The sequence below is a fragment of the Elephas maximus genome, chromosome 3, assembly GCF_024166365.1.
Source record: "Elephas maximus indicus isolate mEleMax1 chromosome 3, mEleMax1 primary haplotype, whole genome shotgun sequence".
In the NCBI taxonomy this organism is placed as follows: Eukaryota; Metazoa; Chordata; class Mammalia; order Proboscidea; family Elephantidae; genus Elephas; species Elephas maximus.
The window spans coordinates 52,612,834-52,629,244 of NC_064821.1; the positions used below are offsets into that span (position 1 = coordinate 52,612,834).

General features: G+C 45.0%; 1 protein-coding gene across 1 annotated transcript; it reads left to right on the forward strand.

Annotated features, from left to right (window-relative positions):
• The first annotated feature begins 4,876 nt into the window (after window positions 1–4,876).
• Window positions 4,877–15,485, forward strand: LOC126071275 (melanoma antigen preferentially expressed in tumors-like). The gene is given in 5 exon segments (XM_049875510.1): window positions 4,877–4,888; window positions 11,801–11,939; window positions 11,942–12,119; window positions 12,556–13,177; window positions 14,919–15,485. Coding segments are annotated over 4 exon segments (1,479 nt in total). The 5' UTR covers window positions 4,877–4,888; window positions 11,801–11,827.
• Window positions 15,486–16,411: the final 926 nt, after the last annotated feature.

The following is a 16,411-nucleotide window of genomic DNA, read 5'->3' on the forward strand; positions in this document are numbered from 1 at the left end:
TGTCTTATAGGGTAACTATGTGTTGGAACTGACTCGAAGGCAACGGGCTTGGTTTTTTGGTTTAATGTGCCTAATGGAGCCCTGGTGGTGCATTGGTTAAGAGCTCAGCATCTAACCAAAAGATCAGCAGTTTGAATCCACCAGCCACTCCATGGAGTCCCTATGGGGCAGTTCTATTCTGTCCTATAGGGTAGCTATGAGTAGAAATCGATTTGTTGACAAGGAGGTTGGTTTCGGTTTCTGTGCCTAATACCTTGTTTATTAGCCTATAGAGAGTAATATTAAGCACGGTGTCCCATTCAACAGACAATAAAAAATGAAACTTGCTTGATACATAAATTAAAACTCTTTATGTTAGATAAATATTAATATTTTCAGTATTCTTTGCACATTTGCTATGCTAGTATTACATTAAATTATTACTCATATTAGTATTATATTAAACGTAGGCTAGATTGTGTCCGCATGTATGCCAAACATTTTAAAGTTAAAGTTACACATACTATTGTTTACAATACTTAGGACATAACTCTATGTAAATGCTACACAGTTAAAAAGTAACTTGATTGAATTCATCACAATGATTGATTTATTTGAGTTCCCTTGCTTTTGCATGTCATCTGGGGCTGGAGTGCCCATTGGTTGTTTACCAGAATGTGCACAAGAGCACGTGTGTTTGTATAACAAGAGCATTGCTGGCCCTCCTGGCTGGAGTTGCTGGATCATCAGATGTAGATTTACGAACGCGTTCTCTCAAAATGAATCAGAGACCTGTTGTCCTCTCATGTTGGATCCAGTTGCATATTGGATGAATGTAGCAAGAGGTAGACTCCACAGTCAATCCCACCTCTTGTTTATTAGAAAGAAATAGTATACTCCCAAGAGACCCACCAAAGTAAGGAGTTTCAGTTACATGGGAGGAGTCCATAGGAGACACATGTCAACGAAGGTGTTGAAGAGGTAGGGAGGCCTCATAGCTTAAACAGTCTTCAACGTGGGTGCCCTCGTGAGCCTGCGTGAACTTTATTTCTGGCCTGCATGTTGTCAGGCACTGGAGCTGGTATCAATTTCATCTAGTGCCCTCTTAGTTCCTTCTAATGCGGCACTCGCTTTTCCTTGTGTCTTGTCTACTTGACATCTGTGGGCCTTTGCTTTGTACAACTGTTTTGTTGATGCCCTAAGCATGTGCTTACATTGCTTATTGAGAAACCTGTCCCTGCCAGTCTCATCCGCCTAGACAGTCCTCTAGTTAACTATGAGCCAGGCCCTCTCACCTTTCTTTCACAGCTGACTGCTCTGGGTCCACAGCGCACCCTGGTGGCCGAAATGCAATATCGTCAGTAAAACCAGACAAGGTAATAAAACCCAAAAATCCACTGCCACGGAGTTGATTCCCACGCATAGTGACCTTATCGGACAGAGTAGAAGTGCCCCATGGAGTTTTTTCAAGGAGCGCCTGGTGGATTTGAACTGCCGACCTTTTGGTTAGCAGCCGTAGCTTTTAACCACTACGCCACTGGAGTTTCCTAACAAGATAATAGGACTGGAGAAAGGTAGGAGAGCTAAACAATGACAAGAAACTGGATTTAAAAAAGACCCTGGAAGAGAAAAACATTAAGACCAGGAGTGTACATTCTGAGAGAAAAGATTTTTAACTGAATGCCAGCTGGAATGGCGTCTGCTCCGTGCTCTAACGGAGCAGTGGTGGTCCAGCAGTAGAATTCTCACCTTCTGTGTAGTAGTCCTGAGTTCTATTCCCAGCCAGTGTACCTCATGCACAGCACCACCTGTCTGACGGTGGAGGCTTATATGTTCCTATGAGGCTCAGCAGTGTCACCACAGCTTCCAGTTTAAGATGGACTAGAAGGAAAAGCCTGGCTATTTACTTTCAAATATCAGCTAAGGGTTTTCAATGATTCGATCGACAACCCACCAGGGAATGATGCAACATTTCCTCCTGTGGTGCATGGGATCACCATGAGTTGGGGGCCAACTTGACAGCAACTCACAACAACAACGTCGACCAACTGAACCAGAGTGGATGGAAGTGGTATTCAGGTAAGGTGGTCCCATGAACCATCTCCGGTGCCCAGGGAAGCCCCTGTCAATTTCTTTGTCCTTTACACTAAAGAGCTAGATGGAGTCTGTGCCCTGAGGGCCACCCTGCAGGGGGAAGAAAATAAGCAGGAGCAGTCTTTATTTTTTCCAAGTCGTTTTCTTCGTGAGAGCATTTCTCCAGTGGCCTCTTTACAAGAAACAACTGAAGTGTGTTGGGGCCTCTGATTACAAAGCCACAGTTATGTTCAGAACCTCTGCTCAGGGTGAGACAAGGAAAGCAAATTGCTTTGGTAGGTCTTAAGTTCTACCAAACCAGAACGAATCAGTCCCTGGAGAAGGACATCATGCTTGGTAAAGTACAGGGTCAGTGAAAAAGAGAAAGACGCTCAACGAGATGGATTGACACAGTGGCTGCAACAATGCGCTCAGGCTTAATGACGATTGTGAGGATGGCACAGGACTGGGCAGTGTTTCATTCTGTTGTACATAGGGCCACTATGAGTCAGAGCTGACTCGACGGCACCTAATAGCAACAACTAAACCAAACCCATTGTAGTCAAGCCTCACACTCCCCGTGTCCCGGAGAAGCATAAATGAGGAGAGTGGTTGTGACAAAAGTGTGAAGATGTCCCAGAGGAAGTGACACCAACAAAGTCTTTATATTAATGGAACTCTCAGAAATATTTCACATTGAAAACACAAATGGTACTATGTTGGAAGCTGATCCATATGGCAATTGAGTAAGGCATAGATGCGATGCTCACTCCGTATCATAAGTTACATGACGAGAAGAAAAAAGGCAATCTCTGTTCAAACTTCTCTTGATATATTTTTTTAATTGTGGTAAATAAACATTTGCCATTTCTACAATCTTCACATTTAGTGTTCAGTGACATTAAGCTCCTCACGTTCTTTAACATTGTCATCCTTATCAGTTCCCAAATTATGTTGTTGTATGCTGTTGAGTTGATTTCGACTCATAGTGACCCCATGTGACAGAGCAGAACTGTCCCATAGGGTTTCCTAGACTGTAATTTTTACAGTAGCAGATTGCCAGGTTTTGTCCCAGGGAACCGCTGGTGAGTTCAAACTGCCAAGCTTTCAATTAGCAGACAAATTATACCATCACCCTTAACAGAAAAACTCACTGCCCCCTAAGCACTGAACCCTCCTGTCCTCCTTCCCTCCAACTCACCCCCGGTAACCACTAATAAACTTTGGTCTGTATATATTTGCCTATTCTAGATATTTTATGTAAGTGGGATCATAAAACACTTGTCCTTTTGTGGCTGACTTATTTCATGCAGCATAATGTTGATACTTTTTTTTTTTTTAAACAAATAAAACACTGTAATTCTCAGTGTTTAAACTCAAAGTACTAAATAAATATTGTTGTTGCTGCTGGGTGCCATCAAGTTGACTATCAACTCATCTCAACCCCTTGTGACATAGTAGGGCTGCCCCATACGGTTTCCTAGGCTGTAGTTTTTATTGATGGTTGTGAGGATGGTGTGGGACCAGGGGGTGTTTTCTTGTGTTGTACATAGGGTCGCTATGGGTCGGAACTGACTCCATGGCACCTAACAACAATCATTATGGGTTAGCAGCCCCATGCTTAACCATTGCGCCATCAAGGCAACTGTTTGTTTTTTGGAGTGGGGTAGGGCGGAGGGCAAGCACCCCTAGTCACCAAATCCAGGCCCACAGTGCCTCCCAGTGGCCTCAGATACAAGTTCCCAGACATTAAAGGGCCCAGGTCTGGGAGACCAACAGACCTGCCATTTCCCTCCTCCCATCTTGTCTCTGGCTCCCTATCAGCTCCTCTGGCCTATCCCCTGCTCACCATCCCTCTTCCCTTCCTTACTCTCTCTCAGCCACCCAGCCAGGGTGAGGCATCCACACACCCCTCCCCCAGGCCTCTAAGGGCAAATTCCTAGGGATTAACTGCCTATACCCAGGAGCTGCTAACTGAAAGGTTGGCTTCTCTGCTCCTGTTGAGAAAAGACCTGGTGATCTGTTTCCATAAAGACTACAGCCAAGAAAACTCTGTGGGGTAGTTATACTCTGTCACGTGGGATCTCTATGAGTAGAAAATCAACTCAACACTCAACGGCACCTAACAATAACAGGGCAATCCCGACATCTGATCTTGATTAGTGGGGAAGAAACAGGGGCAGCCCTTTGTTCACGGCTAGATTTATAGAATCTGAAGTGAAACCAGGGCCTGCTGAGTCCTGCACAAGGCAAAGGCCCAACAGAGACTTTTGACTTTCAGGAAGCCATAGAGGGCAAACAATTTCAGGATAAGAAGACACCTGACTTTCCTCAAGAAGTTAAATATAGAAATACCATCTGATCTCGCTATTCCACTCCAAAGTATATACCCAAAAGAATTGAAAGTAAGAACGCAAACAGATGCTTGTAAACCAATGTTCATTGTAAGGCTATTCACAAAACCCCCAAAATGGAAACAACCTAAATTAAATGCTGAATGGTTAAACAAAATACAGTACATACATACAGTGGAATATTACACAGCCTTAAAGAGAAACGAAGCTCTAATGTATGCCACAATATGAATGAACCTTGAAAACATTTTGCTGCCACAACATGGATAAACCTTGAAACCATTCTGCTAAGCAAAATGTCGTCTCAAAAGGACAAATACTGTATGATCTCATTTATATTAAATAAGCAAATATATAGAAACCAAGGCTTATTAGTGGTTACCAGGGCTAGTAGAGAGGGGGGAAATGTGGAGTTTTTTGTTTGGGGACATTGAGCTTATGTTAATGTTGGCAGAATAATTAGGAAAAAGAGAAGGATAAGGGTTGCATGACATGAAGAATGTAATCAGTGTCATTGGGTTGTGCTTATAGGAACTGTTATACTGATGAATATTTTTTATCACAAGAAAAAAAGATGACTAGATAAACAAAATGTGACACCTACATACAATGGAATATTACTCATCCATAAAGACAAATGAAGTTCTGATGCACGCTACACACCGATGAACCTTGAAAGCATGCTGGGTGAAATAAGTCAGTCAAAAAGATCAAATATTATACGAGCCCACTTACATGAAATATTTAGAAGAGACAAAGGTATAGAGACCAACATTTATTAGTGGTTACCAGGGGTGGGGTGAGAGGGAAAGAGGGGGTCGTTGTTTCTTGGCATAGAAGAGTGAGAGCTTCCAGCGTTGCATCTGTTTGTTGAAACATCTCAGTTGGTATTCTGTCAGTTCCTGAAGCCGTGTTTTTTGCCAATGCCTTCAATGCAACTTGGGTTTCTTCCTTCAGTACCATCAGTTCTTGATCATATGTTACTGAAATGATTGGACATATTGCAATTCTTTTTGGTACAGTTATCCTGTGTATTCCTCCCATCTTCTTTTGATGCTTCCTGCATCATTCAACATCTTGCCCATAGAATCCTTCAATATTGCAACTTGAGACTTGAATATCTTCTTCAGTTCTTTCAGCTTGAAAATGCTGAGCCTGTTCTTCCCTTTTGGATTTCTAACTCCAGGTCTTTGCACATTTCATTATAATACTTTTCTTTGTCTTCTTGAGCTGCCCTTTGAAATCTTCTGTTTAGCTCTATTACTTCATCATTTCCTCTGTTTGCTTTAGCTCCTTTACATTCAAGATTGAGTTTCAGAGTCTCTTCTGACATCCATTTTGGCCTTTTCCTTCTTTCCTGTCTTTTTAATGACCTTTTGCTTTCTTCGCATTTAATGTCCTTGACGTCATTCCATTACTCGTCTGATCTTGGGTCATCAGTGTTTGTGTCAAATCTACTCTTGAGATGGTCTTTAAATTCAGGTGGGATATACTCAAAGTCGTATTATGGCTCTTGTGGACTTCTTTAATTTGATTCAGTTTCAACTTGAACTTGCATATGAGCAACTGATGCTCTGTTCCGCAGTTGGCTCCTGGCTTTGTTCTGAGTGATGATATTGAGCTTCTCCATCATCTTTTTCCACAGATGTAGATTTGATTCCTATGTATTCCATCTGCAGAGGTCCATGTATATTTAAAAAAAAAAAAAACAAAACTGTTGCCATCAAGCCAATTCCAACTCATAGTGACCCTATATAATCACCTTTTATGTTTCCAAAAAAAGTATTTGCAGTAAATAAGTCATTGCTCTTGCAAAATTCTATCGTGAGCTCTCCAGAGTCATTTCTAACACCAAGGCCTTATTATTCAACTAGTGGTCCTTCTTTGTTTCTAACTCTCACATTCTAATCACCAGTAATTATCACTGCATCTCAATTACAGGTTTGATGAATTTCAGACTACAGAAGTTGGTAAAGATCTTCAATTCAGTTTTGGCATTAGTGGTTTGTTCATAATTTGAATAATAGCCGTATTAACTGGTCTTCCTTGTAGGCATATCAACGAGCCCCTCAGGTTGGAAGGCACTCAAAATTCAACTGAGGAAGAGCTGCCTCCTCCAAGTAGAGTTGACCTGAATGATGTAGATGGAGTAAAGCTTTCAAGACCTTTGTTGCTGATGTGGTATGACTCAAAATGAGAAGAAATAGCTGCAAACATCCATGAATAATCAGAACGTGCAATGTACAAAGTATGAATCTAAGAAAATTGGAAGTCATCAAAATGAAATTCATAAAGATCGATATCCTAGGCATTAGTAAGTGAAATGTACTGGTATTGACCTTTTCGAATTGGACAATCTTATGGTCTACTATGCCAGGAATAACAAAATTGAAGAGCAGTGGTGTCACATTCATCACCAAAAAGAACATTTTGAAATTTCAAACCTGCAGAGCAATCTGTTCACGCTGTTCTGAGTTGTTTATTTTTGACACTGTAAAGGTGAATGACACTGTAAAGGAAGTAAAATGTTTATAGAGCACATTCCAGTTTAACCCACTTTTATGCAAAAGCCATTTGTACTGAGTGTAGAAATGTGGGGAAAGGAATATTTCAGAAAGATACCCCAGATGAAGAATGTCCTTCAAAGAATTCAAGTCTTGGTGGAAAGCTGAACACAGAGCTAGTGTGGTATACAATTGTTTGGGCCATATGTTGAATGGGAGAGAGAAAGGCACGGGGAATGCTTCGTAATGAGAAGAGGTTCTCTTTCTTTGTGCTCTAAAACTTCAAAAGAATTGAGGTGTGATCCAGCCCAGGACGGGAATCATCCCTAAATCCAGCAGGTCCTTAAACGCCAAATGTTGTTTTTAGCTGCCATTGACTGGGCCCCTGACTCAGGGTGATCCCTTGCACAGCGGAATGAATCACTGCCTGGGGCTGCACCATCCCCATGGTCAGTTGTGGGAGTTGTAGATTGGACTGTTGTCATCCATAGGGTTTCACCGGCTGATTTTCGGAAGCAGATAGCCAGGCCTGTCTTCCTAGTCTCAGCCTAGAAGCTTTTCTGAAGCCTGTTCAGCGTTGCACACAAACCTCCACTGACAGATTGGTGTTGGCTGAGCATAGGATGCATTGACTGGGAATTGAACCTGGGTCTCCTGCATGGAAGGTGAGAGAGAATTCTACCACTGAACCACCAATGCCTCCAACCACCCAATAAACCAAAACAAACAGACAAACAAAAACAAACATGTTACCGTCGAGTCGATTCCGATTCATAGCGACCCTATAGGACAGAACAGAACTGCCCCATAGGGTTTCCAAGAAGCTGCTGGTGGATTCCAACTATTGACCTTTTGGTTGGCAGCTGTAGTTCTTAACCACTGTGCCACCAGGGCTTCTAAAACAGCCAACAGAGCCTTTGAATTCTGTAGGGGAAAAGGTATTGGTATTTTGTGCTTAATATGGAAAGAGACAGAAATACATTTTATTTATATGCCTGATGGTGTCTCTCTGATCAGTCTCTATGTCGGAGAAGCTGGTGGGGGGAGGGTGTTGAAGCTGCATTTGCAGCATTTTTTACCTAAGGTTGACGAAACAGTGATTAGCACAATATATGAAGGAGGAGCCCAAGGAAATGGTGGTTAGGCTAAAGGCCCTCGGAAAATGCCTGAGGCTGCCTTCTGCTTGGGAATTGTTCTGCTGTGGGAAGAGGATCCCAGGCCCTACAAGAGAATGTCTCCTGGTAGCACTTCCAGGACGACTGGGACCTGTGTGTTGGGGCCATGTCCATTCTCTCCCTAGCTCCAAGGACCCAGAGTCCATAGCTGTCCTCGTCAATGTTTTCAGACTTAGAGACTGCCCCCGGCCCCTCCCACACTCACATTCCTCATTTTAATCTTTTCAAAAGAGTTTGCTGAGATAATCCCATTTTTCTGGGAGGAAAAACCCTTCACCTCCAGGGTGGGAGCCAAGACTCAATCTCCCTCCCTGCCCTCAGTGATTACCACGGGTTTAAAGGATCTGTTGGGTGGTAGTGTCCTCCAGTTGGTTCTGAGTCATGGCAATCCTATGTGCTACAGAGTAGACCCCATGTGTTACAGTGGTCCATAGGGTTTTTTTTTTTTTTGGCTGTAATCTTAATGGAAGCAGATTGCCATGCCTATCTTCTGTGGTACTCTGGGCAGGTTTGAACCACCAACTTTTAGGTCAATGTTGTTGAAAAGCAAAGATGTCACCTTGACAACTAAAGTGCACCTAACCCAAACCATGGTATTTTCAATCACATCATATGCATGTGAAAGCTGGACAATGAATAAGGAAGACCGAAGTATTGATGCCTTTGAATTGTGGTGTCGGCGAAGAATATTGAATATACCATGGACTGCCAGAAGAATGAACAAATCTGTCTTGGAAAAAGTGCGGCCAGAATGCTCCTTAGAGTCAAGGATGGCGAGACTGCGTCTTACATACTTTGGACATGTTGTCAGGAGGGATCAGTCCCTGGAGAAGGACATCATTCCTGGCAGAGCACAGGGTCAGCGGAAAAGAAGAAGACCCTCAACGAGGTGGATTGACACAGTGGCTACAACAATGAGCTCAAGCATAACAACGATTGTAAGGATGGCGCAGGACCAGGCAGTGTTTCATTCTGTTGTGCACAGGGTCGCTATGAGTCGGAACCAGCTCAATGGCACCTAACCACAGCAACAACATCAAGTCAGTTCCAACTCACAGCACCCTACGTACAGCAGAATGAAACATTTCCCCGGTCCTGCGCCAGTCTCACAATCATTATTACTGTTGAGCCCATTATTGCAGCTACTGTGTCAATCCATCTCATTGAGTGCCTTCCTCTTTTTCCCTGACCCTCTGCTTTACCAAGCATGGTGTCCTTTTTCAGGGACTGATCCTCCTGATAGCACGTCCAGAGTATGTGAGATGAAGTTCTTGCCGTTCTTTCTTCTAAGGAATATTCTGGTTGTACTTCTTCCAAGACAGATTTGTTCATTCTTCTAGCTGTCCATTTTGGTCAGTAGTCGAGTGCAAACCTTTTGAGCCACCTAGGGACCTTCTTAAAGCGTCTACATTGTCTCATTTTTAGCTACTTTCGGTTCATTTCCAAACTCTACCCAGACAAAAGTCTTTCAATTTCCCTCAGCAAACATTGTTTACATTGGGTCATTCACAACATCCATTATCAACACGCAGCCCCACCTGGCCCAGCCCCCACCCTTACATCCCGAGACCAACTTCTAATTGTAGTTTTGACTGGCTAATGTCAGGCTTAGAAACCCTGATGGCGTAGTGTTTAAGAGCTATGGATGCTAACCAAAAGGTCAGCAGTTCTAATTCACCAGCTGGTCCTTGGAAACTCTATGGGGCAGTTCTACTCTGTCCTGTAGGGTCGCTATGGGTCAGAATTGGCTCGACAGCAATGGGTTTTTTAATGTCAGGAACAGATCAAACCCTTTCCTGTCTCACAGCCAGGGCTTTCACAGTCACATGCTAGTAAAACCTCAGTAAAGATTTGTGGAGTACTTCAACGAACAGGTCCCTGATCCAACCAATTCACTATAGAGAAAGCCAAAGATCCAATCAGGATAAACAGATGGAGATTCAGAAATACAATCAAATTTCTATCTTTGTTTGGAAGTTGGGAGTTGAGAAGGGGAGGAGTATGACCAGAAATCTCTATAAAGGTTTCTGAAGAGCCAAGGAGGGACGCAGAACCTAGAAAGCCGGAGTCGCCACCTCTTTAGCTCTGCCTGAGGTCTGAGCAGACCCACCCTGCCAGCACAGAGCTGATAGGCTGTGAACCTCAGGTAAGGACACCACCATTTTACCTAAATTGCAGGCCGTGGTGGCACAATGGTTAAGGGCTAAGCTATTAATCAAAAGATTGGCAGTTTGAATCTACCAGCTGCTCCTTGGAAACCCCATGGGTTCTGCTCTGTCCTATAGGGCAGCTGTGAGTCAGAATCAACTGGACGGCAATGGGTTTGTTTGTTGTTGTTGTTTTTTTTACACAGACCAAGGAAAGGAGCCCTGGTGGCGCAACGGTTAAGTGCTTGGCTGCTAACCAAAATGTTGGTGGTTTGAACCTACTAGCCACTCCACTGGAGAAAGATGTGGCAGTCTGCTTGCATAAAAATTATGGCCTTAGAAACCCTAAGGGGCAGTTCTACTCTGTTCCATCAGGTCACTCTAAGTGGAAACCGACTTGAAAGCAATAAGCTTGGGTTCTGGGTTTTTGCAGGCCAAGGTTGCACAAGATTTTCCTTTTTCTTCATAAACGAACTGATCTAAGGCTTTGCTTTTGCCTCGACATGCAGTTTTGCCTTAATCCCACACATTTTGGTTTATGTCATTTCATAGATGTTTAAAATATTTATTTCATAACCAAACAGATCTTTTGGAAATAAAAAAAATGAAATTTAATTCCATGTCCAGATATTATGTTGTTGTTGTTGGGTACTGTCGAGTTGATTCAAACTCTAGGGACCCTGTAAAACAGAGTAGAGCTATACAACCTAGGCTATAATCTTTATGGAAGCAGATCACCAGGTCTTTTCTCTAGAGGAGCCACTGACAAGTTTTAACTGTGACATTTTGGTTAGCAGCCAAGTGATTAAATATTGCCCCACCAGGGCTCCTAGTTCATATAATTTACATGGTTTTGTGATATTGCTAGTCAGGTTTCCTTTCTTAACTAAAAGCTTAAAGAATATTCCATAGACCATTTTAAAGACTGGAGTGTTTGTTCTGAATGTGAACTATTTCTTCCCCTGAACTCCATCCCAAAGTGGTAATTATAATATATGTAAATGAGATTACTTAGAGATTAAATGAGACCATGTATTGAAATGGACATCTCAGAGTAAGAGGTTTTCATCTCTAACTTCCAAATGCTATATGGTACTGTTTGGCTGCTTTTACAATTCTTGTTCAAATTTTTTTAAATTGAAAATACTGGCACTTATTTTATGAGAGTCCCTTTAATCTTTCCCAGATGGGTTTTTTTTTTTTTTTTTTTTTTGGAACTGAAAACATAGGCTGTGCTGGGCCACATGACATTCCCTTTCCCACTGTTTTAGGGCCTTGAGGGAGTTCAGAAAGCTTTCCCTCAAAATGGCAGGGGACAGCTTTCTGTACCCTCTTCCTAGTGGGTCTAGGATGAAATGGACCAGTGGATAGAACAGGATGGGGCCCATGACAGCCCTGGCCCCTCCTCAGTGTCCACTGAGACACTCCTGGTGCAGGTGTTGGGGAATCCCACCATTGCCAGGGCAGTGACTTCTGCGCTAAGTTGGTTCCTGTGCACGGTGGGGAAAAGATGGGGTTGCTTACGCTTGGCCTTAGGAGAATGCTTCCTTCCCTAGATGTTTCTGCAGGGTTCCTTTTGGAGCAGATTCATCAGTATGAATAGTTGGAGCCCATCCAGGCTCTCAGACCTTGCAAATCAGAGCCTGATGTGGCATGAGGCCTCGGCTATCGCCTCTTTGGAATTGCTGCCCATGGAGCTCTTCCCGCCCTGTTCGTGGCAGCCGTTGCCGGGAGACACAGCGAGACACTGAAGGCAATGGTGCAGGCCTGGCCCTTTACCCGCCTCCATCTGGGGGCTCTGATGAAGTCTCAACAGCCTCACCAGGGCATCTTAAAGGCTGTGCTGGACGGGCTTCATGTCCTGCTTGCCCAGAAGATTCGTCCCAGGTGAGCGTAATCAATAGCCTGGTGGGACCCTGGGAATCAGAGCAAGAAACAGCTGGGATCAGGGAGAATGGAGGCCAAAGGGTGGACCAGGGGCTTCTGATGGTGCCAATGTGAACGCTCTGGGAGGCTTGGGGCGGAGGCTGGGCTCACTCTGGGATGGGGCTTCCAGAAGTATAGGGCTGATTAAGATGCAGGGGTGACTGAGGGAACGTACCCACCACCTCCCAGTGGTATTGAAAGGTACTAGAAGTGGGGACCAGGCAAGATCGCAGGGAAAGAGGAGATGGAGTAAAAGAAGGCAGAGAGAAGGGGGGAAGGAGCCTGGAATATGGGGTAAAAGCACAGGTCAGAAGTCTGGTTCTCACTTAGATTCTGCATTCATGGTCTAGGTTTGATTTGTTCGTGAATCTCATCCAATCCCCTGTCTTCCCCACAGGAGATGGAAACTGAAAGTGTTGGATTTACGGGAGAACACTTGTACCAACTTCTGGAGCGTATGGTCTGGAACCCGGTCCAGGGCCTCTCTGTGCTCACTAGAGGAGCCAGAGGCCGCCCAGCCCAGGACTAAGAGGGGAAAAGTGGACAGTTTAAGGACTGGGGAGAGGCAGCCCTTGACCCCGCTGGAGGTGCTCATAGACCTGTGCTTTTTGGAAGGTGGCCTGGATGAATTCCTCACCTTCCTCATTAACAGGGTCAAGCAGAGAAAAGGTCTTCTACACTTGTTTAGTAGGAAGGTGATGATCAGTGCAATGCCACTCCAAAATATTGAGAAGATCCTGAAAATGGTGCAGCTGGACTGTGTTGAGGAGGTGGTAATTAGGAGCTAGAAACTGTCCACCCTCACCAGGTTTGCTCCTCACCTGGGACAGATGGTTACCCTGAGCAGACTCTGTGTCTCTTACATCTACCTGACTTCCTGCATTTCCCCTGCGCTGGAGGAGAAGCGAGTTGCCCAATTAACATCTCAGTTCCTCAGTCTGCACGAGCTCCAGGAGCTCTACCTGGACTCTGTCCTCTTCCTAAAAGGCTGCCTGGACCAGGTACTCAGGCAAGGGATGGCATGGTTTCTCTGCAGACCAGAGCAGGCCTTTCTTCCATGTTGTGAATGGTCATCTGCTGTGTGCCAACTGCTGGTGACGCGGCAGTGAATGAGACACTAGCATTTCAAAGCAATCTCATTTCACTGCTCTATCCCCAAGCATGCTGTCACATAACCCACATAAAGGTAGAGGTAAACTGGGATAAATGCTATAAGAATAAACCTATATACATGCTGGAATCCCTGGGTGATGTAAATGGTTAATATGCTCTGCTGCTAACTGGAAGGTTGGAGGTTCAGGTCTACTCATATGTACCTCAGATAGGCCTGGTGATCTACTTCTGAAAACGCAACCATTGAAAACCCTAAGGAGCACAGTTCTACTCTAACGTACGTGGGGTTGCCATGGGTTGGTGCTGACTCATGGCAACTTGTTACTGGTTATATAGATGCTGTGTTGTTGTTGTTAGGTGCCGTCGGGTTAATTTTTGACTCACAGTAACACTGTGTAAACAGTAGAACTGCCCCATAGGGTTTCCAAGGCTGTAATCTTTATGGAAGCTGACTTGCACGTCTTTCTCACATGGTGGGAGACCTTTCAGTTAGCAGCCAAGCTCTTAACCACTGTACCACCAGGGCTCCTAGGGTTCCTTAGAGATGTTATGCTACAGCATATAAGCATGTAGATGCTGTATGTCTCTTATAAGATGCTATAAGGGACACTGTGCTAGGACACTATATAATGGGGTTTCAGGCCTGGTGAGTGTGGGTTTGAGAATTCTTAGGAAGTGATATCTGAGTTAAGTAAGTGAAGAAGGCACTGAAGAAGAGAAATCATGTTAACCTGGATGTCTCAAAATATGAGCCCTGCACTCACCATTAGCTTTGTGAACATGAGCCACTCTTTCCAAACCTGCCTCAAATTTCCTGCCTGTAAAGGGGTTGCTTTGAGCTCCTGGTCAGGTAATATATGGGAAATGCATGATTCTGGAGATGAAAGTGAGTGCATAGGAGTGAAGAACTATAACAGATGGTTTGCCAGTGATAGAGGTATAAGCGAGCCCTGTGGGCTGGCAGCCCCAGCTGATGTTGCCCAGGCTTGCCCTTTAAGGGTATGGCTCCAGCACCAGCATCTGGCCCAAGCAGCTGGGGCCTATGCAGCACTGGAAGGAAGGCTGAGTCGAAAGTGTTTTGGTCAAGTCTCCCAGCACATGGAAACCCTGGTGATGCAGTGATTAAGAGCTATGGCTGTTAACCAAAAGGTCCACAGTTTGAATCCACCAGGTGCTCCTTGGAAATCATATGAGGCAGTTCTACCCTGTCCTATAGGGTTGCTATGAGTCAGAATCGACTCAATGATAACGGGTTATGGGTTAAAATTCAATGGCGCCTGCTCTTGACTTAGACGTGGGGTTGGACTCTCCAGTGCATGCTCTATCAATATCTCATTCTCACAGCCAGTAGGAGGGGTAGGGTGCACTCTGCTGACACATGAGGAAGGGAGCTTAAGAGATTTCCTTAACTTGACCCTGTCACACATTGATAGGTGATGGTGAAAAGACTCCACCTAAAATTGGACTGACTTGAAAGTCATACTCCTTACCACGTTGTATCCTGGGTGTAGACCGTCATCAGATGGTCAGAACCCCCTTGGGCTTGGGTAAAATGGTCATCTCCACCTTGAGTCCTTCCCCACCACCCGCCACCCGCCACCACAATCCCCAGAACTAACTGCTCTGTCTGTCCGCACGTGCCTGAAGACCCCCTCGAAGACCCTCTCGATAACTAATTGCTTGCTTTTGAAGTCCGACTTGACACATCTTTCCTTATGCCCGAGGACCAGCCACCTAAGGGACCTGAGTTTGAGTGGTGTCATCCTGACTAGCTTAAATCCTGAGTTCATCCAAGTTCTACTAAAGAGAGCCTCAACTACCCTCCAGCACCTGGACTTTGAGGGGTGTGGGATTTTGGACTCCCAGGTCACCACCATCCTGCCTGCCCTGGGCCGCTGCTCCCAGCTCATCACCTTCAGCTTCTGTGGAAACCCAGTCTCCATGGCTGTCCTGGAGAGCCTGCTGAGGCACACCATCCCACTGATCAAGTTCAGATTTGGGCTGTTTCCTACCCCTCTGGAGTGTTCCATGGGCATCCAAGGTACTCTCCACCTGGGGACCCTTCGAGAGTATCTGGCCAAACCGAGGTTGATTCAACAGGAGTTAGGAAGGCCCAGCAGGGTCTTGTTCAGTTCCAGTGCCTGTCCTGACTCTGGCACCAGCATATTCTATGGCCTAGAGCCCATCCTATGCCCCTGCCACATGCCTGCCTAGTTGGTGTGCACATACCAAGGCTTTATTCTGGGCACTTGGAAACTGGAACCAGACCGAAGTGCATCTTGAAGGAGCACAGGACCATTTCAGATGACTGGTCAATGTCAATGGGGAAAGAGAAGGTGGCCCAGCAGGGGCAGGACTGGAGGCGGGAAGATGCTGACTTGACTTGGGAAGTTGATGGGACCTTTGGGGAGAAGTGTCCTATAGTCAAAATGGGAAGTGGAATTTCTAAAGGGGAGTCTGGGCTTGAGAAATACATATGGGAGTTATCCCTGCGTGGGTAGTTGTAAAGAAATGGGCAGAAATAAACGGACTTCAATGGAAACCACCCAGTGGCCTCTGTTACATATTAACCTGTATTCTTAGCTTAAACCTCCAATTACAGATTAAATAAAAAAGGCATCAAGAACCTATGATGTTTAGAAGCTCTAGGTGAGGAGATGGAGTTGGGCCCCAGGAGATGACAGCACCATTTATCATTCCCCTCCCTCCAGATGGTTTCTCCTCTTTGGGGCATCTGTTGTTGTCTGCTGCTGTTGAGTCAGCCCAGACTCATGGTGATCCCATGCATGATAGATGGAACAAAACACTGCCTGGTCCTGCACTGCCCCCATGATTGGTTGCAAATCAAATCACTGTGGCCCATAGGGTTTTCATTGTTTGATTTTCAGGAGTAGATTGCCAGGTTTTTACCCTAGCCTGGCTTATTTCAGTGGCTGTTCAATGGGTCACTACATGCAACATGCATCCTCAGGGCATGGAATTTAAGTGACCAGTGAGTGGGCACCACTTTAGGGAAGGGCTCTTGGCAAGGGCCCTCGCTGCTAGCTCCACCAAGGCATTCCTCACGTCACAAGCACTCCTCATTCTCCAGGTGAACCATAAGTCTCCATCCCTGGCCTTTGGTTGTACCAGGTGTCATA